A 23696-nucleotide genomic window follows, 5' to 3' on the forward strand; every position below is an offset into this window, starting at 1 on the left:
GTAGTTCAACATCGCCACCAGCAGGCGTCGCCATTTCCGCTTTTCTCTGCGCAGTCGCGATGCGGCAGCAGCTGTCAGCCCCATAGCAATGGCGGCTCATCTCCAGGCAGGGCTTCTCTGCGCCGGGGTCAGCTGTAAAGGTCGTTACGAGCGAGTAACAGGAGCGAAACACTTGACCAGATGTCCTAAACTGCACAATGGGAAGTGTTAAAGGACTAACTTCAGTAATAGCATCATGGCTGGCGTCCGGCTGGATCTGAATCCCGGGAGACGGAGCTGCGCAGTGCCGCTGGTGCCGGAGCTCTGAGAGCGTGTGTGCGGTAGAAACACTGACGAGAGCGCGCTGCTGCTGTGTGAGCAAGCTTTCAGCTCGGCTTAGCCGCTACTCAGACATTAGCTGCTCGAAAATAAACTTATCCTTAACCTCTAATACGTTGACATGTCGTTGACACCCAGTGTGACGAGCTGCTTAGTAATTTTATCTAGAAGGTTAGTTAGGCGGCTACGTTGACCGTGACGAATGTTATGTTTTCATGCGTGAACATTTCGCTGTCATTGCAGCGTCCCATAAACCACAGTCTGTGCTCTACCTGCTCTGTGGAGAATCCGCTGAACCGACCAGCTGACGGACTTTCACTGACTCACTCAGTCGCCGGGAGTCAGGCACAATGACGGAAGCCGAGGGCCGGGTGCACGAGGATGGCAGCGCGCGCTCGTCATTTCATCCGCCGCTGTCACACCGAGAGCGATTCCCGGTGCAGAAGAACAATGTCTGTTCACGATCATACTTTGTAGTGGTCATGGTTTTCTTCCACGTCTACATCCTTAATGTCATTGCCCTGTTACTGTACGTGCATTACAACACCGGCGCTGACGCGGGCGCCTCCTCCAGCAGAGAGTTCAGCAGCCGGAGCCGCGGTCCTGAGGCACCAGCAGAGCAGCCGGCTGCTCACACTCCCCTTCCGCGCATCGAGGGAATACGGGTCAGGATCTGCTCTAATTCATCACTCAGTAATATCAGTGCTGCATGCATTCCATGCTGGAGCTAATCAGCAGGTTCACACTGGTTTCTGACTAGCCAGCCGCTCCTCCTGAAACCACTGTTAATGTAGCCGCACGTAAAATTTAGGGGCGCGGCTTTTAGACGCTTAGCGGTAATAGCGAGCTCCTACATCACTAAAGCAACTTAACTTTCATACAAAATAATCATTTTAAATAAATAAGTAGCAAAACCAACACACAACGATTCACAACAGTTTATTTGTTTTTAAATTATCCTTTACATTAAAAAAAATGGGCAAAATCGATCAGGTTTAAAGAGACACTGGAAAGCATTAAGCCAAATATATCTAAATTTACTGAAACATCTTTTGAGAAACTTTTATTATTATTATTATTATTATTATTATTATTATTAACCAAAGCATATATACATTTTTAAAAAGGAAAGATGGTTCATTTCATAGAGGAAGTCTCTGACACCAAAATATTAATGTTTCACTTCATTTTACTGCTGAAAAAAATATTCAAACCTCAAACCCCCTTATATCAGTTCACACAATAGAAATAAATTCATTTTACTGTAGAATTGTAAAGTAATTGCTCTTCAAATCACTGGATCTGTCAATATATTTGAGCCAGGAGCCTAATCTATTATATCTTTTTAATTATAAACTTTCAAATCCCTGATCGATGATCAAACCCCCTTATATCAGTTCACTATATAATAATAATAATAATAATAATAATAATAATAATAATAATAATTAATTGGCTTAATGCTTTCTAGTGTCTATCGAAACTTGATCGATTTTGCCCATTTTTTAAATGTAAAGGATTATAAAAAACCGTGAATCGTTGATTATAAAAAACTGTGAATCGTTGTGTGTTGGTTTTGTTACTCATTTATTTAAAATTATCATTTTGTATGAAAGTTAAGTTGCTTTAGTGATGTAGGGGCTCCCTATTACCTCTAAGCGTCTAAAAGCCGCGCCCCTAAATTTTACGTGCGGCTACATTAACAGTGGTTTCAGGAGGAGCGGCTGGCTTAACCGCAGTGGTTTATGATGGGTTTATAATAATTTGTAATGCTACTTACTGTATTTTTTGGGGGTTCATATCACACTGTGATGGGATTTGTGCATTGATAATACAGCAATAATATTTATTCAGGCAGAATTGGCAGGTCTTCCATTCCACTTCAGTTAATTATTCATCCATTCATTCATTCATCTTCAGTAACCTCTTTATCCTGGTCTGGGTTGTGGTGATTCTGGAGCCTGTCCCATCCACAGTGGATGTGAGGCAGGAATACACCCTGAATGGGATGCCAGTCTATCGCAGGGTACCATCCACACGCATTCACACACTCATTCATGTGCAGTTTAGCAAAGCCAATCCAGCATGTTTTGGGGAGAAACCGGAGAACCCAGAAGAAACTCACTGACATACAACATGCACAAAAACTCCACATAGACGGTGTGAGGCAGCAAAGCCATCCACTGCAAAACCGTGAAACCTTGATTCGAAATGAGTTTGATGGGTTTCAAGTGTGGATTCAGTTGTGCAAATAGCTTCTGATGGTGACCTTGGGTATTAGGTTTAAGAGGGACTCTGAAACTAATCAGCATAAATAATGATCCTGCAGGGAAATAATAAAGCCTGATAATACAGCAATAATGTTTATGTAGACGGAATTGACTAGATATAACACTTACTTTGTTATCCCACTTTGTATCCTGAATCTGTGACTGTGTCAATTTGCTGGACTGAAATTTTCCACACTGTTTTTCTTCTCCTACATTTATTCCACACTCCTTACATGTTATATAGTCCTGTGAGAGTGCTGTGTGTGATCTTATATTTTCCATTATAGCCTACACAGGTTGACAATAAAAATTGATTAGAGTAGTTATAAACATTACTCATGAAGCAATTGTTCTCCTTCAGGTTGGTCATGTGCAAAAAGTGTCTCTGGTGCCAGGAAAAGTACATGAGATGAAGACCCTCAGTCTGAAGCCTCTGCTCTTTGGTAATTATCTGTACCTGTTTGAGTTGTGGTGTTCAGCTTATCCGGTTAACACACACATGCACATGATACAAATGTTATGATGTTGTTGTATGTGTGTGTGTGTGTGCAGAAATTCCTGGTTTCCTCTCTGAGAGAGAGTGTGCAGTGGTGATGCGTCTGGCTCAGCTGAAGGGTCTGGTGGAAAGTCAAGTCATGGTGCCTGAGGGACAGGAAGAGCTCAGCCAGCAGCTAAACCTCAGCGCTGAAGAGATCTTCCATTTGCTTGACCTCAATCAGGATGGCCAGCTGCAGCCACATGAGGTGTGTGTTTCTGTGTGAGTGAGGATGCATGAGTGTATATCAGTTTGTACTTGTTTGTGATACAATAGACATAACAGATGCAGTGTTTATCTTTGAAAAGATATGTTATCTGCATGCTGTCCCTGTTGCAGATTTTAACACATTCCAGAGTGAGAGATGGTATATGGCTGACTCCTGAGAACCTCAGAGAGATCTACGCTGGCCTCAAGGTGGACAAGGATGGTAACGGTAAAGACCAAGGATACTTCTAGTATAACCTTACACGAGACTAAATATAACACTGAGAAAACGAGAAAGGCTCATTTTTTATAGCCATTAGGTTTGTGTTGGTATCCATATTTCTTATAACTTTGAAAAACCTCACCAGGGCTGTACAGTGTACCGTTATGTTATGCGTAAGAAAACTTGTATTCGATTGGGTGATATCATATAAGTTTGGGGTGGGTGCTATTGAAGTTTTACTCATTACCTAAAGCTAAGACACAGTAGGAGATGTGTAGGATCTATAGAAAATTGCATTACCAATCTAAGCTTGTCAAAAAAAAAAAAAAATATCACACACATCATAAAATGTCTACTCTAATATATGTGGCTAGCTAGGAAATTGGGCTAACAGGGTCTTTCTGTGTTATTGCTAATGCAACATACCATATGTTGCTACAAATAAATAAATAAATGTGAATATGAAGAATGATAACTTTACTCACTTTCAGCCAACTAACAATGGAAATACTGAAAAAGAACTAAGTAAATGCAGTCACACATTTACCTACCACGCAGTGCAAGAGCAATGCTGCACTGCAGCTCTTTTATTTACTGTGTCATTTGCATGGCTTGCTACTTGATGAGGATACTGATTTTTTTTTTGCCTGAATTTGTAGGCTTTAACTTCAGTCTTTATGCTATTAGCTTTTTTTTTTAAAGGTTACTGAGAGATTGTGATGTAACCTTCACATGCATATTGTAACTGTAAGTGGACAGGGCACAGCAAAAGATCAACTGAGAACTAAAGTGTCATGTTGAAAAAGTCATTTTAGTACTGTACCAATTTTAGGGAAAAAAAAAGTTTATTGTTTATGTGTATTCAGGTCTCTTGAGTGTAGAGGAGTTTGGGCAGCTGAGCAGTGACGCATTCCAGCGCTTCCTACACCAACGGGGGGTGAACAGGAACCAGTTGGTGAGGAACAGCAGACACACATGGCTCTACCAGGGTCAGGGAGCACACCAGGTCCTCAGAGATCTCCGCAACAGGTATCCATTCCATGAGTTTATGTAATCTTTTACCAGCTCTCTTCTTTCCTTTAAAATAATGCTCATTTGATTTGTTTATGTAGGGTCACACGTTTAACAAGGCTTCCATCTGCATTGGTGGAGTTGAGTGAACCTCTTCAGGTGGTGCGTTATGAGCAAGGTGGTCATTACCATGCTCATCATGACAGCGGGCCAGTTTACCCTGAGACAACCTGCACACACACTCACCTCACTGTCAACTCCTCCTCGCCGTTCCAGACTTCCTGCAGGTGAGCCAATGAAATCTGGAGTTTCTGAGTTAAAATGAGGACATATGCTGAATTACTGACTATGTACTAAATATGAGGTCTTACACATAATACACTTATGCAAAATAAATCTGTAAGCAATAAAACACAAGAGGGGATGCTGTTATAGGAAAATAATGAATATAAGAAAATAATTAACGTTTTAGGAAATGAATGAACAACATTTCATGTTGAGCCACTTCATGCTACCCCATTGTTGGTTATTTTCCAATAACAATTATTTATTAATTCAACAGCTATAAACAGTCATTCGTAGACCAGTCTCTCTTTTTTCTCTCTCGAAGTTAATGAGACAAAAAAATGCAGCTTCTCGTGTTACCCAGAATATTATGTACAGTATATACACTCATCATCCTAGGAACACCTGTACACCTGCTCATTTATGCAGTTATCAAATCAGCCAATCATGTGGCAGCAGCACAATGCATAAAATCATGCAGGTACAAGTCAAGAGCTTCAGTTAATGTTCACATCAGAATGGGGGAAAAGTGTGATTTTTGTGACTTTAACCATGCCATGGTTGTTTGTACCAGATGGGCTGGTTTGAGTATTTCAGAAACTGCTAATCTCCTGGGATTTTTACACACAACAGTCTCTAGACTTTACAAAGAATGGTGTGAATGGTACAGTTGAAGACAATTGGAAAAAGACCAGGTGATTTTATTTTTCTAATCTTCAGTTGTCCAGTTTGGGTGAATCTGCGCCCATGATAGCCTCAGATTCCTGTTCTTGGCTGACAGGAGTGGAACCCAATGTGGTCTTCTGCTGTTGTAGCTCATCCACCTCAAGGTTCAATGTTCTGTGCATGCTGAGATGTTTTCTGCTCACCACAGTTGTAAAGCATGATTATTTGATTATACTATATCCTTCCTGGCAGCTCTAACCAATCTGGCCATTTTCCTCTGATCTCTCTTTTCAACTCTAGACACTGTTGTGTGTGAATTTCCCAGGAGATCAGCAGTTTGTGAAATTCTCAAACCAGCCCATCTGGTACCCAAAACCATGCCCCAGTTAAAGTTCAATTCAATTTAATTTTATTTGTATAGCGCTTTTAACAATGGACATTGTCACAAAGCAGCTTTACAGAAATAAATAGATTCAAATTAAATTAAACCAAAATAAATTGTAAATATGTGAATTTATCCCTAATGAGCAAGCCAGAGGCGAGTCACAGAAAGTCACAGAAATCACATTTTTTCCCCATTCAGATGTTTGATGTGAACATTAACTGTAGCACTTGACCTGTATCTGCATGATTTCATGCATTGTGCTGCTGCCACATGATTGGCTGACTGGATAACTACATAAATGAGCAGGTGTACAGGTGTTCCTATTAAAGTGGGTGGTGAGTGTATGTATGCATATTGACCTTATATTGTGACAGGTCTGTGTGTGTCTGTACATATGAATGTTTGTACCTATGCTTTATGAAGATAGAGCTTTATATATTTTATATTTTCAGGTACATTACTGTACTGTTTTACCTGAACACAGTAGAGGAAGGAGGGGAAACCACTTTTCCTGTAGCAGACAACAGAACCTATGATGAAGTGGTGAGTCTTACTGTTTTAAAACTTTTGTGTATATGTTGAGTGTTGGAACAGTGCACTGATCTGAAGTTTAAGTAGTAACTGGATGTTTGTCTTTTTCAGGCTCTCATACAAGACGATGTTGATTTGTTGGACACGAGGAAGCACTGTGATAAAGGAAACCTGAGAGTGAAGCCCACAATGGGCAAAGCAGTGTTCTGGTACAACTATCTGTCTGATGGAAAAGGTAAGAAAGAAGAAGGGCTATTTTGTAATGTCTGTAGTCTGCTGCATTACACACTAGTATAACGATGTCTGCCTACAACTCTATTTGGATTGGACTAGTTTTACATGGGGAGGTGGGGTAATGTATTTATTATATTTGAGTCCTGTCCAAATCCACCATGTCAGTAATTTTAATAGACTGTGAGTGCATGTGTCTGGGAGGAATACATCGTATTTAAATGACTAGTAGAAATAACCCCAGGTGACATATATCCCATCTGAACTGACATGTTGGTAAAGATTCCTTCAGTATAAGCAGGAAGCGCTCACTGTTTTCTCATCTCCGGCAGAAGCCAGAAGGAATCCAAGTATTGGTCAATTTTAAAAAGCAGAATAATAAATATAGACACCAGTTAAAAGGACTTGTCGGAGAAAGGGGTTCCAGGGGGTTTTAGGCAAGTTATTGAGTTCCTAGCACAGGTAAAGCCTACATATATTTTATGGTCATGTGACCTACTAGTGATCTTTATTCTTGTCTTATAAGCCAATGCCTGTTAATTTTAAATTCTTATAAACACTTTGGTTAGCAGGGTAAGAGCAGTAGTATTGAAACAATCCTGTTACATTTTGTACAAGGTTTATTTTTTATCCCTGTTAATTTAACTTAAAACTATTACTATTATTATTGTTTTTTCCCTTATAATATCAGTGTTTCCTAATCCATTTGTTTTACTGAGAGCATTCTGTTTTCTTTTTAACATGACACGAGATTTTGTTAGTCATATCAGTATCATAAGAGCTATGTCTTAGTACTGGTGCATAAAACATTTATAGTGGGTCTACATATTGTTCTGAAATATGTCCTAATTCATATTTAATTGGTATGTATAGCATGTTAGCTATTAGCCTCTGTACTGGGGATTTGCATGAGTAAAGTATTATGCTATGCTGTGTCACCCCCTTTAGGCTGGGTGGGTGAACAGGATGAGTATGCACTACATGGGGGCTGTGTTGTCACTCGAGGGGTAAAATGGATTGCCAACAACTGGATCAATGTTGACCCAGACTACCAACGGCAAGCCCGGTACGAGCAGCTCATGTCTCAGCAGCCGGAATCTCAGGAGCAGCAGAACACAGACACACACCAGGACCTGTAACTACATACATGTATTTCACAAGACTTGCATTACACATGCATATGCAGGTCCACAAACACATACACATGAACATGCGTAGCATGCACACACCAAGACATGCAAAAGCACATACAGAAACACTGTGCTGGAACATGCAGATACACAAACAATCATATGTATGGATGCACATACATATATGTATATTAGAATGACTTATTGGGACACAGGGATACAACTTTAATACTTGCACGTGTGGTACATGGTACTCTGTACAGATACAGAGTATTTCGTTTATTTTACTAATATTTATGAACACTTCTAAAATTATGTTATTGGTAGTGTTATTGCAGCTGCTCTGTATGAGCACAGAGAGAGACGAGAGAGACAGGTTGAGCACAGCAGCCACTGAAAATAGAGAGACAGGGCTTACTGTCTGGTCATAGAAACTGAAACTAGCTCATTTCTGACACAGTTTTTTAAATCTTGTGTCAGTGCTCACCAAATCTAGTTTTTTCCCCAATGATTATCACCTAATCATTACGTTGCTAAAAATCTATATTGGATTTTTTTCATAATGCCCAGCTTTATGTAGATACACAAACCTGTAAACATAAACATATACACTGTGCATATTCATGCAGGCATAATGCATGCTTATTAGGGGTGTAACGATATGGCATATCGTATCATTCGATATGAGGCTCTTGATTTGATACGTCTGCATATCAAACAATACATTCAATAGACTGCATAATATAGGCTAAATAAGCCTAATCTCCTTCAAGCACGCCCTTTTTCATGAGTCAGTATGCTAGCTGATTGGTGTACTAGCATATTAGCTTGAGAAAAACTTGAGTCACACCAGTGAAAGCTTAGCCATGTTTAATTACGTTACATTCTAATGCACAGCTTTTGTTATATGCTGCTAAGATTCTGAATGGATCACACAATCACTGTGTCAAGTTTCAATTATTGTACTTTTATAATATCAAATGTTTTAGTCAATTGAAAATGGGAACCTAAGGTACATATACAGACAATGCTTATTATTGCTGTATCAAAAATATCTCATACTGATTTTGAATTTTGTGTATTGTTACACCCCTAATGCTTATATGCATGTAGAAATGAATCATATGATTCATGAACGAAGAGGTGGAGCTGAGCTTTATGTGCTGGAAAATAACAGGATCTCAGCTATTAGTTGTTTGTTCTGTAAGTTAATTTCTTCAGAACAAGTCATCACCAGCGTTCACTATACCAGTGGTGGCTCGTCCATAGGGGCAGGTGGGGAAAAGCTTAATCATATATATCTGCCATTCAACAAACTTTAATCATGATAGTCCTGATTCACAATGCCATACATTTTAAATTCAGCTGAAATACTAATTACCTCTTTTCAGTGACCAACGATATTAAAAAAATGTTGCTATTTGATAGATACAGTCCCCTCCAAAAGTTTTAGAACAGTAAGGTCAATTCTGTTGTTTTTGCTATACACTGAAGACATTAGGGTTTGAGATCAAAAGAAGAATAGACTGATATTTACATCTAGATGTGTTAAACAACTTAGAACATGGCACCTTTTGTTTGAATCCAACCATTTTTCAAGTGATCAAAAATATTGGAACATGTGACTGACAGGTGTTTCTTGTTGCCCAGGTGTGTCCTGTTAGATTGATTGTTTAAACAGTTAATGTCTATGAATATGTATTCTTGGTTTGAGCCCTGGGTTTTGCCTGTGAAGACTTGTTGTTAAAAAGGATAAATCAACATGAAGGCCGGAGAGCTGTATAAGGGAGAAAAGCAAGCCATTTTGAAGCTGAGAAAAAAGGGAAAATCGATCAGACCCATTGCACAAGCACTGGGCATAGCCAATACAACAATTTACTCTGTCCTTCTGGAACAGGCTCACTAATCTTTATTGATGATGTAACTCATGATCGTGGCAGCAGGATGAAGTCTGCAGAAACATTCAGTCTGCGAGTTTACAGAGAAATGCATCCAATCTAATTGGGAACAACCTCATCATGCTGCAAAACAATGACACAAAACACACTGCAAAGACAACAATGGACTTCATCAGGGGAAAAAAGTGGAAGGTTTTAGACTGGCCAAGTCAATCACCAGACCTTAACCCAACTGAGCATGCACCTCACATCCTGGAGAATGAAGAGAGAAACCCCCAAAGCAAACAGCTAAAAGAAGCTGCAGTACAAGCCTGGAGCATCAGAAAAAAGGAAAAATGCAACAGTTTGGTGATGTCAGTGGCTCGCCATGCAGTTATGCAACCAAATATCAAGTGTTATTTACTTTAATTTATTTTAAGACTGTCTGTTCCTTTTGCTCACCTAAAAATTGGGTGGTCTGCCACCAAGGTGCCATGTTCTAAGTTGTTTAACACATCTAGATGTAAATATCAGGAAATTAAAGCTGAAATTCTGATCTATCATCTCATATTCATATTTTGATCTCGAACCCAAATGTTTTCAGTGTATAGCCAAAACAAATGCATTGGCTTTGCCGTTCCAATACTTTCGGAGTGGACTGTATGTCAATGTTACATTGATTTGTTCGCCTTTCTAGATCAGTTGTGGGGCAGCATACTCAGTTCCCCCATTTAGCTTGGTGGAGTTATTATTGCATGGAATGGTCAAAATTGGGAACTAGAACTCATGCTGAAAGAGACCCATTGGGGCAGGAATTACTCTGCCCCATGCCAGTAAATGTTAATAAATGTTTTGTTAATAAGTAGGGGAGGGGCAGCAGACAGGACAGTTAATGATATTACCTCTTTTGTGTTCATTTCACACACTGTGACAGTGGCTTTGGGAACCACACTTCAAACACATCAAACACAGTTGAATTTCTTTTAAAAATCCATTTGAATTGCAAGTTATCACAATGAACACAGCCACGTTTTCAGTCCTTTCCCTGATTAGAAAGGATGTGTTTAGCAAGGATGTGATTAGCAACTTTTATCTAGCTAACTATGTAACTAGCTAGGTTGTGAATGTGTCTTTGGAGTGCAATTATCTGCAACCAGAAGCAATCATAAATCATAATCGCCAATTGCTTATAAAATTATAACGATTTCAATAAAGCCGTGATCTAAAAACTTGGGCATCGGAAAGGATGACAAGCTACAAATGAGCCAATGAGGTGGCAGTTTTATGTCAGAAATGTTCAATTCGACTTAACTAAGGGAATTGTATTTTTTGGCTCTTTATTAGGCTATTTGTCTGTGCTGGGGGCGCTAGATTTTAGATCAGACTACATCTGTTTGTTCTCTCATTGAATGTTGGTGTACATAGTTTATTCTAGTTCATTAAAATCTTGTCAACTATCAGCTGCCTATTATGGGGTTACTCTAAAAATTCACTAGATAGTAGTGTATAGCATAAGTCGTGTGATAGCCTCTGTACTTAACTTTGTTTGAGGCTGCGTTGGTATTAATGTTGTCCTGCCCCACCAAAGTCTATGGTCACGAGCCGCTCCTGCACTATACTTCACTATAACCAGAATAGCATGTTTTTATAGCTGATTGTTCAAGTTATTTTGTGATTTCATATATTTGGTAAGAAATGTAAAACCTAGGCAGGTTTTACAATTTTTTCATAATTTCTACACAAATACACAGTCAGCTGTCAAGTCCCCTTTCTACTTTGAAAAAGCCCACAAAGCTGAACCAAAAAATATAGTTCTAGTGTAGTACCCTTACATAAATTATTATATAGCAGCACACATCAAATACAGAACATGTACACACTAACAAACAGACACACATCTTGTAGGCATACACATAGACACACAGGTCCTTAAGTACTATACATAACTAATAATGTACTTGCATGATGTTGAATTCACATCCTGTGTCCCACATTCAGGACTGAGTCAAGCTTTACCTAACCGTTCCTATTATATCTGGACTGACACCCTAGATGTTAGATTGACTTCAGGGACAAGAGCCTTGATATTTATGCAATGAAAGACAAAACAGTGTTTTCTTGCTGTCACATTCTATAGAACAGTGGTTCTCAAAGTGAGGTCCGTGAAGCATAGCCAAGGGGTTGGTGATGTATATTTTTTTATTTCGTTGCAGTTAACTTTATGAAAGTTAGTATATTTGTTATTGAATGGATTTATTCCAAAACTCAATAACTCAAAAGAGGAAGAACTGTATGTTGGACCTAATGTTATTTTGGTGGAAACTAAGGCTTTAATAAACAGACAAAATATTATTGTACACATTTAATTAATGTTCATGAAATAAATCTGTATTGAGGGGGTCCGGTGAATTTATTTTACAGATAAAGGGATCCCTGGCTACAAAAACCTTGAGAACCATTGCTGTAGAACAATGAAGGCACCATTATTTATTTATTTATTAATTTATTTAAGGGAATGCAGCCATATTTTATAATCTTTGTTTACATATTTATGCACTGCAATACCTCCTAAGGAGTGTGAAAGAATGTTCACTTGAGTTTTCATTGGATAAAAGAGATTCAGTACATATATGTTATTACATTCATGGAAAAAACAGATTAGCCTCAGTTGGTTATAGTTTAATGTTGTGCTCATGAGTTGATCTATCAGTTTAAACTTGTTACCTAAACTGTGTATAATGTGTGGTCAAACACCGTATCTCAACTGACATGATCTGTCTCTACATCTTTTCCAGCAAAGCATGTCTAAACTGATGCTTGAACAAACTCATACTCTGTACAAAGATTGTGATTATTTATTACTATTTATTCAGTCTTCAATTTAATTTCACCTGCATCCATAAGAAGTCCAGCTCTATTAATTTATTTATATCATTTACTGTAATTGTAACATTGTTGCAATGTTTTCAGAAGTCACAAAAAATGTTAGCATTCTGTCATTTTCTTTAAACATATTAAGATGTTAATTTTTAAAATAATAAAGTTAAATATAGATTAAAAAAACGTATGTGCCTTTTTAATAATTTAAATCAATATTATGCATTATTTTGACTAACATGCCATAAAATTTCCTATGAACAGACAATCCATACATATGTACATGAAGAAGTATCCATAATAAACAGAATGTATAAATCTCAAAACACAAGGACCAGCCCTGTTCATGGCAGCCGTGCTCCACTGTTCAAGTAATAGCAAAGGCAGGAAGTATCTTTCATTTTACACTAGGCAGAGAAACTCTCATTTATACAGTTCATAGTGGTAGCACCACATTTTGTGCTTGTGTGTGTGTGAGAGATAGAAAGAGACAGAAACAGATTGCTGCAGCTGTACTTCACTGTAGTTAACATCTCAGAGTCTGGTGCTGCTCATACTCTATAATGACAAATTTGAATCATGCATTAGAGATGCTTTGATTATAAAATGTGTTATTTACAGTGTATCTGCACATGTGTAGTGAAGTGCAAAAGTTTATAAAATGATAAATGTAAAAGTAACAAGCAAGAACAAATAGTCTGTTACAATATTAACAGTAGGCAAATAAAAATGCTAGCAGTTAAAAAGTTTGAATTTCCCTTTCTGAATTTATTTGTGTTGTACATTGTGTTCTTCAGATTGGGTCTGAAGAGCATCAGGGCCATACCAAAATTTTGACCTTGATTTTGAACTATATATCTGTGGATTTTGCATTGTTTCAGACTGTTGTTTTGTTGCAGCAATAAATTATAGAATATTTGAAAAAGATTTTTTCCAAAATGTGGTAATGAAAGCCTTTGCTGTTTTAAAAGTTGGCTTTTGAGGGAAAAAAAATACAGCCCTGTTTTCTCAAGGTTCAAAGAGATCCTCAGTCTACCATCTTACCTTTACCCTGTGACACTACAGGTAAACACGGGTGTGTGACGTGGTATTCCCTTTATTCGAGCAAACATGAGGCCCTACATGCCTCAGATGTGTTAGGAACAGAAATAACCTGTGAATTTGGAATGGCTTTGTGTCTTCAATAAACAAGTTAGGAATCTCTACTATAACACTTCTTTACTGTTGCCCTGACTTTAATACAATATCTACACAACCTATTAGAGCCTGTAAGTCTCTGGAATCACATCTTATCTCCTTCTCTCTGTGTAAATACATTTGTGTGTATGTATGGAAAGCTCACCACTAGTGTTTCGTAGCTCGGCAGAGTTGCTGCACCATGGTGCTTGAGGCAGTACAGCACTGCATCATGCACTGTAGTGAAGAGACATTCTTTGGAAATGTCAGTAAAAAAGCCACCTTGCTCCAGCTGCTCCACCACTGGAACTAGAGTTAGAGTCGCACAATCAACAAACACACAACAGTGGATATGAGTGTGTCAGTGTGCAGTTATATAAACAGCCAAACAGGAAATTAGACTGAGGACATGAGATGAAAAATCTATTAATGATACACCAAAATGAAAATCTGTGGCCAAAACTAAAACTGAAATTTAAGACTCTCTGGACTGAAAATCACATGCTGGATTTTTTTATATTATATATATATTTTTTTCATTAATTAGCTTTTTGTACTGTGGCATACCCCAATCAGCCATAACATTAAAACCACTGACAGATGAAGTGAATAACACTGATTAATGATTACAAAGGCACCTGTCAAAGGGTGGGATATATTAAGCAGCAAGTGAACAGTCTTTTCTCAAAGTTGATGTGTTGGAAGGAGGCAAATTGGGCAAACATAAGGATCTGAGTGACTTTGACAATGGCCAAATTGTGCTGGCTAGACGACTGGGTCAGAGCATCTCCCAAATGGCAGGTCTTGTGAGATGTTCCCGGTATGCAGTGGTTAGTGCCTACCAAAAGTGTTCCAAGGAAGGACAGCAGGTGAACCAGTGACAGGGTCATGGGTGCTCAAGGCTCATTGATGCTGGCTATAATAGAAGGGTGTCAGAACACACAGTGCATCGCAGCGTATGGGACTGCATAGCCACACCTACAATGGGCACGTGAGCATCAGAACTGGACCATGGAGCAATGGAAGAAGGTGGCCTGGTCTGATGAATCACATTTTCTTTTACATCATGTGGATGGCCGGGTGTGTGTGCGTCGCTTACTTGGGAATGAGATGGCACCAGGATGCACTATGGGAAGAAGGCAAGCCAACGGAGGCAGTGTGATGCTCTGGGCAACGTTCTGCTGGGAAACTTTGGGTCCTGGCATTCATGTGGATGTTACTTTGACACGTACCACCTACCTATACATTTTGCAGACTAAGTACACCCCTTCATGGCAACAGTGTTCCCTAATGGCAGTGTCCTCTTTCACCCCTGCCACACTGTTAAAATTGTTCAGGAATGATTTGAGGAACATGACAAAGAGTTCAAGGTGTTAACTTTGCCTCCAAATTCCCCAGATCTCAATCTGATCGAGCATCTGTGGGGTGTGCTGGACAAACAATTCAGATCCATGGAGGCCGGTGTCAGATACCACAGCACACCTTCAGAGGTCTTGTGGTGTCCATGCCTCGATGGGTCAGAGCTGTTTTGGTGGCACAAGGGGGACCTACACAATATTAGGCAGGCGGTTTTAATGTTATGGCTGATCGGTGTAAATCATACTTGTTTAGATTTTTATGCATTTGCAAACTGAAAAGCATTATTAATTGAAAAGCAAATATTAATTAATTAATGCTTTATTGAGAAACTACCAGGTAATTAAATATCAAAAAGTCTTTAATATCAAAAGGTCAGACTTTTCAATGAGACATTACTCCACAAAAACAAGCCGACATTAAAGAACATAAAAACTATGATATGTGGTTTGCATATTGTCTGGGATGTTCTCAGGTGATGCATCAAACCACTAGACTAAAATTTTTGAAAAATATTTAGGCATTTCTGCTCTTTTGGCCAGAAACAAAAACCAGAAATTTTTGTTGGTTGAAATTTTGGTGCATTTTTTGAAAATATTGCAATTTCATATTTACCACAAGCATATTATGCAAATATCCAACACAAATTAAGGCTTAAAATTTTAGTTATATATATTCAGATTCGGTTGTACTTACCTTGACAGCCTGCAATGTAGATGTGGATATCAATCTCTCCAAAGTCATGGAATATCTGTTATCAACAGAGTGCAAATGTTCTGTATTGCTGTCAATTTTAATACTAAGTATTTGTATTGACAGTATCATTCAGACTGATCTTGACACTCACATTTCTCAGAGTCTTGATGGCCACAGTGTCGATGAAGTTGACTGGAGACAGATCTAGGATGATGGAATGGATATCCCAGGTCCATTTTCCCAGTGAGCCTAGGGAAACTCGTTCCAGATCCCTGCTGAGTGTGTCCTCACTGCTGGACTCCAGTGTTGTGATGTCCTCATCCTGCAGATCTGACATGGACCCTAGCGTGGTGGTGTCAGGATCAGTGCCCTTCAGGTACACCCAACTGTTATGTGGGGTCTCAGGCATGACAAATACTGTGCCATTTTCTCTGTCCCTCCACTCCTCTTCTGGGATGATATCACCACCCATTTCTTTAAAATGTCCTGCCTCTTCTTCAACCGAGAATACACATCCTTTGGCACGCTGAGAGGCTGCTCTGAGAGCTTGTTTCTGCAAAAAAAAAAAAAAGAGTGCGCACATCATTGCAAAGAAAAAAAATACTTATTAAGAAGTAAATAATTAGTATTAGGCTCAGTAATGTTAATATAGTACAATAAGTCAATGTCAGTGAAATAACTAAATGCAGTTGTTTTGTTGAAAACTGTCAGTATTATATCAAAATCACTTTAATAATAGTCAAGACTTAAAAAAAAAAACAATCTTTAAAACATACTAGCACCTGATGCAAAAATAAAGTGTGAGTGAAGTAGATACTTGAGCCACAAACGATTTTTAAGTATTTAAACTGCTAATTCAGTAATGACATACTTGGAAGTATGAGATAGAAACACTAATTAACGCTTTGTGGTCTTTATCAAGAGATTTGATATGTTGCTCCACCTGTCTTTTGGCTGCTCTCTTTGCCCTTCTTTCTGCCCTCCTCTCTCTTCTTCTCTGCTTCTCCTCCTGTCTGCGCTTATATGTGATCATCTTAGTAATGTCCAAGCCACTCTGTAATCACAGTCATCAGCCACAAAAACAAGAGAGAAAAAGATACCAGATGAGATAAAGCATAAAGGTGATAAACAATGTGTCTAAGAGGTACATTGAGACAACTGGATGAAAGGAAAATCAAATGTGCACCTTTTGTTTGAGGGCTTCCAGGTAGAGTTCAGCATTAGCAAAGTATATGGTGGCTGAAGAGCGGAATATCGTGATGCCTGGGACCTCCCTTACCTGACACACACATAAATGCATCCATATGTTTTTTTGTTTGTTTGTTTGTTTTTTGTATATTAGTAAAACACAATTTGCCATTTAAAAAGAAAAAAACATAATTCACAGTGCCATGAAAAAGTATTTGCTTTTTTTCCCTGATTTCTAATATTTTTTGCATAATTGTTTCAAATCTTTAAACAAAATGTTATATAACACAAACTAAATAAACATAAAATACAATAAACATAAAATACAGCCTTTTGATTTATTGAGGGATAAACATTTTCCAACATTTGATTTATTGAGGGAAAAACATTTTCCAACACTACCTGGCCTTGTGTGAAAAGTAACTGTCCCCTTTGTTACTCAATAAAACAATTAACCATATTTAATTGATAATTGGGTTTAATTAGACTAGACACATCCAGGCTTGATTACTGCCAGCCCTGTTGAATCAAAACATCACATAAATAGAACCATTCCAGCAAAGTCAAGTTAAGAGGTCTCAACAAGCAGCACACTCGATCAAAAGAAATTCCAAAAGAGCTGAGAAAGAAAGTTATTGAAATACATGGAGAGTGTTACAAAGTGATTTCTATGGCTCTGGGACTCCAGCAAACCACAGTGAGAGCCATTATCTCCAAATGGAGAAAACTTGGAACAGTGCTGAATCTTCCTAGAAATGGCCGGCCTAAAAAAATTCCTCCAAGAGTGTATTGACGATTCATCCAGGAAGTCACAAAAGAGCCCAGAAAAACCTCTAAGGAACTGCAGGCCTCGCTCGCCTCACATAAAGTCAGCATTCATTGTTACATCTTTAGAAGGCACTAGGCAAATTGGTATCCATGGGAGAGACCACTGGTAACCAAAATAAACATAAAGGTTCATCACACATTTACCAAAAAAACCCACATTGATGACCCCCAAGTCTCATCAAGCCTCAAGCTTCTCCAATCAGTATGATTAGCTGTGGTGCAACCTACAGTACCAGAGCAAGAATATTAAAAACGTTTACCCTATACTTTACACAACAAAGTAGGACAAATAATGTTTATTTATTTAGTTGAAATCATCAAATAACAAGAATGCAATCTAGTCCCCTGCTCTAAAGAGAACATGGATTTTTGACTGCTAAAAGGGCAAAATCAAGGGTTAAATCAAGAAGGCCTGAGTGTCAGTTTGATCAGTTCCTCTTAGCACTTTACCTAAGCACTGAATCCCCAATACATAAAAATACTCAGTATATATGGTACACTAATAAGTACACACTACTCATTTGGATTTTTATAATTGCCACAAATTTTATAAAGATTCAAATATCATGTCCAGGAAACAGGGTTAAATAAGGTAATGTAAACATGCATAATATCTGCGTGCCTCACCTTTTGGTGTGTCTCCATGTCCAAATAAAGCTCAGTACCAGGAAGATGGCCCAAGACAGAGTACCGGGGCCTGTGAGATCAAGGAAGCACTTATTTATGAGTATTTACACCATAAAGACAAAACATTTTCTGGGTACAGAGCAGTGAAGTATCTTACCTTTGTGTTCTGAAGATGACAGTAAGCAGGGCAAAGCCAACAGAGGCTGCCAAACCCATATCCATATTAAAGAGAACAGTGGACACCCATGTCACCAGCCACACCAACTATATACAACAAATAAATATAAATAATAAATTGAAATAATGCATCATAATTACAGCAAAACAGAGTATATGACAAAGATTTGCTTTGATTACAATAAATGATACTTTCAACATCACATATGCATGGATAAGAGTTGATCACTAATCAGTCAGATATAAAAATATGCTTAAACACTATACTAATGGAATGTGTAACATTGTTGGAGGTTTATTATGGCATCCTACCAGATCAATCTTGCTTCTCTGCCACAGTGTCACAATGTCGGCATACTGTTTGAACATGCTTTTCAGATTCACAAACACAATGGCAGCCAGCACTGCCTGTATGCACATGCACACACACACACACATTATGTGTATGTAGATAGATAGATAGATAGATAGATTCAAACATAGACAGATGTGTATTCTGGTCCACAGACTTGTAAAGGATTACTGAGATGTACCTTAGGCAACTGCTGAAACAGTGTTCCTAACTTCAACGTGGTCACCAGCACTATCACAGCTGCAGCCACACCTGCCATCTACAGCAGCACAACAAAACACAATGATTATAAGTCTGTACATAGAAGATGGGTATGTGTAACGGTGTGCCAAGTGTGTGTGTCTGTCTGTCTTGCCTGTGTTCTGCCTCCAGTGGTCTCCTGTATTAGACTCCGAGACATAGAAGCACAGACAGAGAAACACTGGAAAAATCCTCCAACTGTATTACTGAGACCTAAAGCCACCAATTCCTATAAAAAAAACACAGAAAAATGGTTACTATATGATTACAAATGCATTTATTTAATAAAATCTGATTAAAATTCCAATCTGCAGTGGTGGCTTGCCATCTCACCTGATTGCTGCACACTTTGTAGCCATGCTTAAGAGCAAAAGTTTTGCCCAAAGAGATGGAAATGGCATATCCCACAATGGCCAGGGCAAAGGCATCCACTACCACTTCAAAAAAGATACTGGGGTTTGGCATAGTGGGAGGCTGAAGCCTGAATAATCCAAGAGATAGATAACAATCATACACTAAAACATGGTTAATAGAATCATCTGTATTTATGTAAAATATTAAATAATAATATTATTAATATTGTTATTGTTACAATAAGGAATAACTCACCCACTTGGGATATCTCCGACTACTGAAATTTCATAGGTCTCATTTAGATGAGTGTGGAATGATATCAGTGTACCTGCCACAATCTAGTGTACCCACACACGCACGTACGCACATACACACACACACACACACACACACACACACACACACAGTGTTGAATGGCCTGAGTCATGGATAAAATATTTGTCCTTCCTATACAATGTATAGTAAGGCAAATCAGAATAAATTGTCTCTACCTGTCGCTACAATACATATATGTTAATGAACAGATTAAAAGTGTGCTGACCATCCAGTTAGTAACCATGAAAGGCAATGGATATCATAAATAATTATTTAAGAATGAGAAAATGAAAAAAAAAAAGAAGCATACAATAATGAGTTCCACTGGTACTGGCACTGGCAGTTTCTCTCTGTATCTATTGTTCAGCTCCTTGGCAATGATGAGGACTATGATGGACACAACACTGACCAGCAGAGTGGGCAGATGAGTATTGGGCAGCTCCACACACACATATACTAGTGTCTGCATACACACACAACACAGGGTCTGGTGGATTCTCAAAAAAAGTGATGAGGTCCATAAGTTTGTTGTACGCAGCCACAAAGGGGGTGAATATCTGAGTACTTACATACACCAGTGAGAATGGCCCACTGAATCGTGTTGGAGACACTCCAAAGATGTACTTTAACTGAGCCACTACTGCATGAGCGGCAGCCGCTGTGGTGTACGCTCTCACTAATGGCTCTGAGAGATACGTGCCCACAAACCCAAACTGCGCCAAACCCAGGATCACCTGAAAGATTAAGAAAAAGCATTTCCATTGCAATTCAAAAACAATTCAGCATCACATGATGAGTGTGAATATGCATGTTTGCACATCTCATCACATCTCCATTTTCATAAATGTGTTCGCGAACCTGAATTAGTCCTCCTAATACCGTAGTGGCTGCAGCAACTTGTACTCTATAAAGATCTCTAGCAGTGACATTCACCTCCTCTGTCACATTAGTGCCATTGAGGATGAGAAAATTGGCATCAGGCGCCAGTCTCTCCGTAACGCTGCCCACCATAACACTGAGAATCGTAAATGTGCCTGCAAACACACATACAGAGAGAAGACAATGCATGATCAAAAGCCATTTAGAGAATTTAAAGCCTATTGTGTAGTAGCCAACACATATTTTACCCATAATTCCATTTTAATGCTTCTTTTCAGTAGTGTGTGAAATATTTCCACTTTATCGTTGTAAATTTATGGCAAATGTAGTCAAAATGGATATAGTTAAACAAAATAATTTCCATGGTAATAATGTATAAACAGTCTCCTCACCTATAGAAATATGTCTGGAGGACCCAAAGAAGAAATAAATGAGTGCAGGATAAAAAGAGCTGTACAGTCCAAATACTGGTGGCAGTGAAGCCAGCAATGCATAGGCCATTCCTACAAAATTCACACACACACACACACACACACACACACACACACACACACACACACAAGGTCTTAGTATCCTTGTGAGGACCTTCCATTGACATAATTATTAATGCAGCTAGCCTACACCTAAACCTAACACTAATCTCGATAAGCAAAAGGAAAACCTTTGGCTCTTTTTTGTTTCTTTTAAATAAAGCAGTTTTGTTGTCACAGATGTTGTCTTTAAACACTGGAAACATTACAATTTAGTGGTGCCAGCACAAAGCAATACTGCAGAACTTTTCTGACCCAGGTGTAACTATACAGGAGGAATTTTAAACTTTATGAGAAATACTCATTTTCGTATGCCACAAATTTAAAATAGGTGTGATGCTATGGGTTAAATTCCAATGATAACAGACATGCTCATAAAATGTTAAATTTATCTCTCTGACTGACATCTTCTACTGATTATTAGCATGGTCCCATGTGATGTGATATATAATATTTTCTGTAAATTATAAACCTTTCAAAATATATTAGTAAAGAGTAGCATAATCTTTGAGAAATTATTTAACAAAAATGTATCAGTTTTTCCTCATTCATAAAATAAAAACAGCATCAGACTCTGCAGAAGGATTTATTGCTCTTAACAGTTGCACTTTCCCCTATTCTGCAAGGATACAAATTAATTGAAGGGACATAATCTTAAGATGCAGAAGCTCTCACCTTGTGGCAAGTGCATGATGCCCACACTGATGCCTGAGATGAGGTCTGGCATGCCATAGTCCCAGATGGAATAACGTGGTAACCAGTAAAGCACGGGTAAACAGCCTGCCACTCTACGCTTCAGTCTGGGAATAGAACACCTGTGAGAGGGATAAAGAGAGAAGGGAATTAGGGGGAAAAAGACAAGAAAGAAGTAATCTTCACTTCAATAGGAACTCATATGAATAAGGTATACCACCACTATTCATACACAAATAGACATACTAAAATATGTTTTTTTTTTCTTTCTAAAGTGTCTCACCTGAGTGAGTTTTTCAGGCGATGAGAGAACGGAATGTGGGTTTGTGAGGGGTCCAATCTCCTAGCCAGCTCCTCCAGCCTCTCTTCATCCAGAATCTCCCTCTCCACACAGTACCCTGAGCTGTTCTTCCCAGTGACCATACTTACACCACAAATTCAGATCTGAAAAGATCTTTAAAATTATTCTTTACCCTATACTTCCCTGACTTCACCCTTCTGATTTCTAGGGTTTCTAGCATGCGATTTACACTCAGAGACACTTAAATAGGATGAGGAAGACGTAGTAAAAGGGGCTGACTTTCTGGCTAATGATTACTTACGGAGAAATCTAAAATACTCATTCATAAATTATAAATAGCAATTAATACACAAAATGAAATACTGAATGAATAACTCCATGATTCAAAACTCCACAGGTGTGGATATAAAATAATGTTATTTTAAAAAACACTATAATGTTAATCCTGTGCTTATGCTGATTCAGCTTTTTCTCTAGTTTCCACTGGTGTGCTCTAGTCAACATTTTCTGTTCTAGTGACAGATCCCACACGGATGTTGGGTAAGACATGAATGAATTAATAATCTCATCACTGGAAACAGGAAGAGAAATTTAGCCATCCTGTCTTTGATTCATCATTTTCCACAACACACAATCAACACAACAGGGTGAAAGTGTTCACTGCAGCACTTTCACTCTAAAACTAAATGAAGCTTTAAATTCATTCTTCTTATACCTTTTAAGCACCTACCCAGTCATAATAATGGGACACTTCAGAACTGTTACATTAATAACATTACCGTGCTTAATAAAACTACCATTGAATTTTATCATGTGCTCTTCCTAATGACCTGGAAACTTCAGGTCGTTTTAGCAAAAGATTTTTAAAACTCTTGTGACTTTGTATAGTAAGGACAGGCTGTTTCAGTGCTAGGTTATTGCATCAACACTTGTCAAATGAAAACTATCCAGGGTTAATATTTCTATTAATAATTCTGCTCACTGTTTAAAGATTAGCCTCTATAGCAAAAGGACAATGGGCTGCAAACCTGTGTTTCACTTCACCTGTTTATGCACAGAGCATTATAAAGATTTAGTAATTTACACTTAATACACTGCTGGAAAATACAGTATATCAACTGAAATGCCAACTTGATCAGTTATTACAGCTATAATTATGCTGTACTGCATATTCCACTAAGTCCGTAATATATAAAGTGATTTTTAACCTGGATGTTTTTATCTTGACAAATGAAATCTAGCTTCAATGTAATGATTATGTAAAATATGGGTAAGAAAATAAATAAATAAATGCAAACCATAAACGTGAGGAGATGGAGCTGTAAAATATTAAAGGCTAACTCTCAATTTGACAATGATCACACCTAAATGAGTGGTCATGATACACTATATGGCCAAAGGTATATGGACACCTGACCATCACACCCATATATGGGCT

The 23696-nt window shown here is 38.3% G+C and overlaps 2 protein-coding genes across 2 annotated transcripts; one reads left to right on the plus strand and one right to left on the minus strand.

The window, feature by feature from the left end:
- Positions 1–84: 84 nt before the first annotated feature.
- p4htmb (prolyl 4-hydroxylase, transmembrane b) lies at positions 85–12368 on the plus strand. Its single transcript, XM_026924123.3, has 9 exons — positions 85–983; positions 2950–3031; positions 3141–3331; positions 3463–3559; positions 4420–4582; positions 4666–4851; positions 6353–6443; positions 6543–6666; positions 7611–12368. Exons 1-9 carry the CDS (start codon positions 669–671, stop codon positions 7799–7801), a joined length of 1440 nt encoding a protein of 479 aa, XP_026779924.1. The 5' UTR covers positions 85–668; the 3' UTR covers positions 7802–12368.
- Positions 12369–12506: 138 nt separating this feature from the next.
- On the minus strand, positions 12507–22490 carry slc26a6l (solute carrier family 26 member 6, like). The gene is made up of 19 exons (XM_034299722.2): positions 22241–22490; positions 21940–22079; positions 21127–21237; positions 20714–20889; positions 20425–20589; positions 20166–20318; positions 19796–19878; positions 19520–19667; positions 19302–19415; positions 19128–19205; positions 18907–19002; positions 18575–18681; positions 18418–18487; positions 16961–17053; positions 16718–16828; positions 15926–16327; positions 15775–15829; positions 13889–14031; positions 12507–13104 (listed from the first exon to the last, which is right to left on the minus strand). The coding sequence occupies exons 1-19, from the start codon at positions 22378–22380 to the stop codon at positions 13081–13083; spliced, it is 2409 nt and encodes an 802-aa protein (XP_034155613.1). The 5' UTR covers positions 22381–22490; the 3' UTR covers positions 12507–13080.
- Positions 22491–23696: the final 1206 nt, after the last annotated feature.

Source organism: Pangasianodon hypophthalmus, chromosome 2 (genome assembly GCF_027358585.1).
Source record: "Pangasianodon hypophthalmus isolate fPanHyp1 chromosome 2, fPanHyp1.pri, whole genome shotgun sequence".
Taxonomy (NCBI): domain Eukaryota; kingdom Metazoa; phylum Chordata; class Actinopteri; order Siluriformes; family Pangasiidae; genus Pangasianodon; species Pangasianodon hypophthalmus.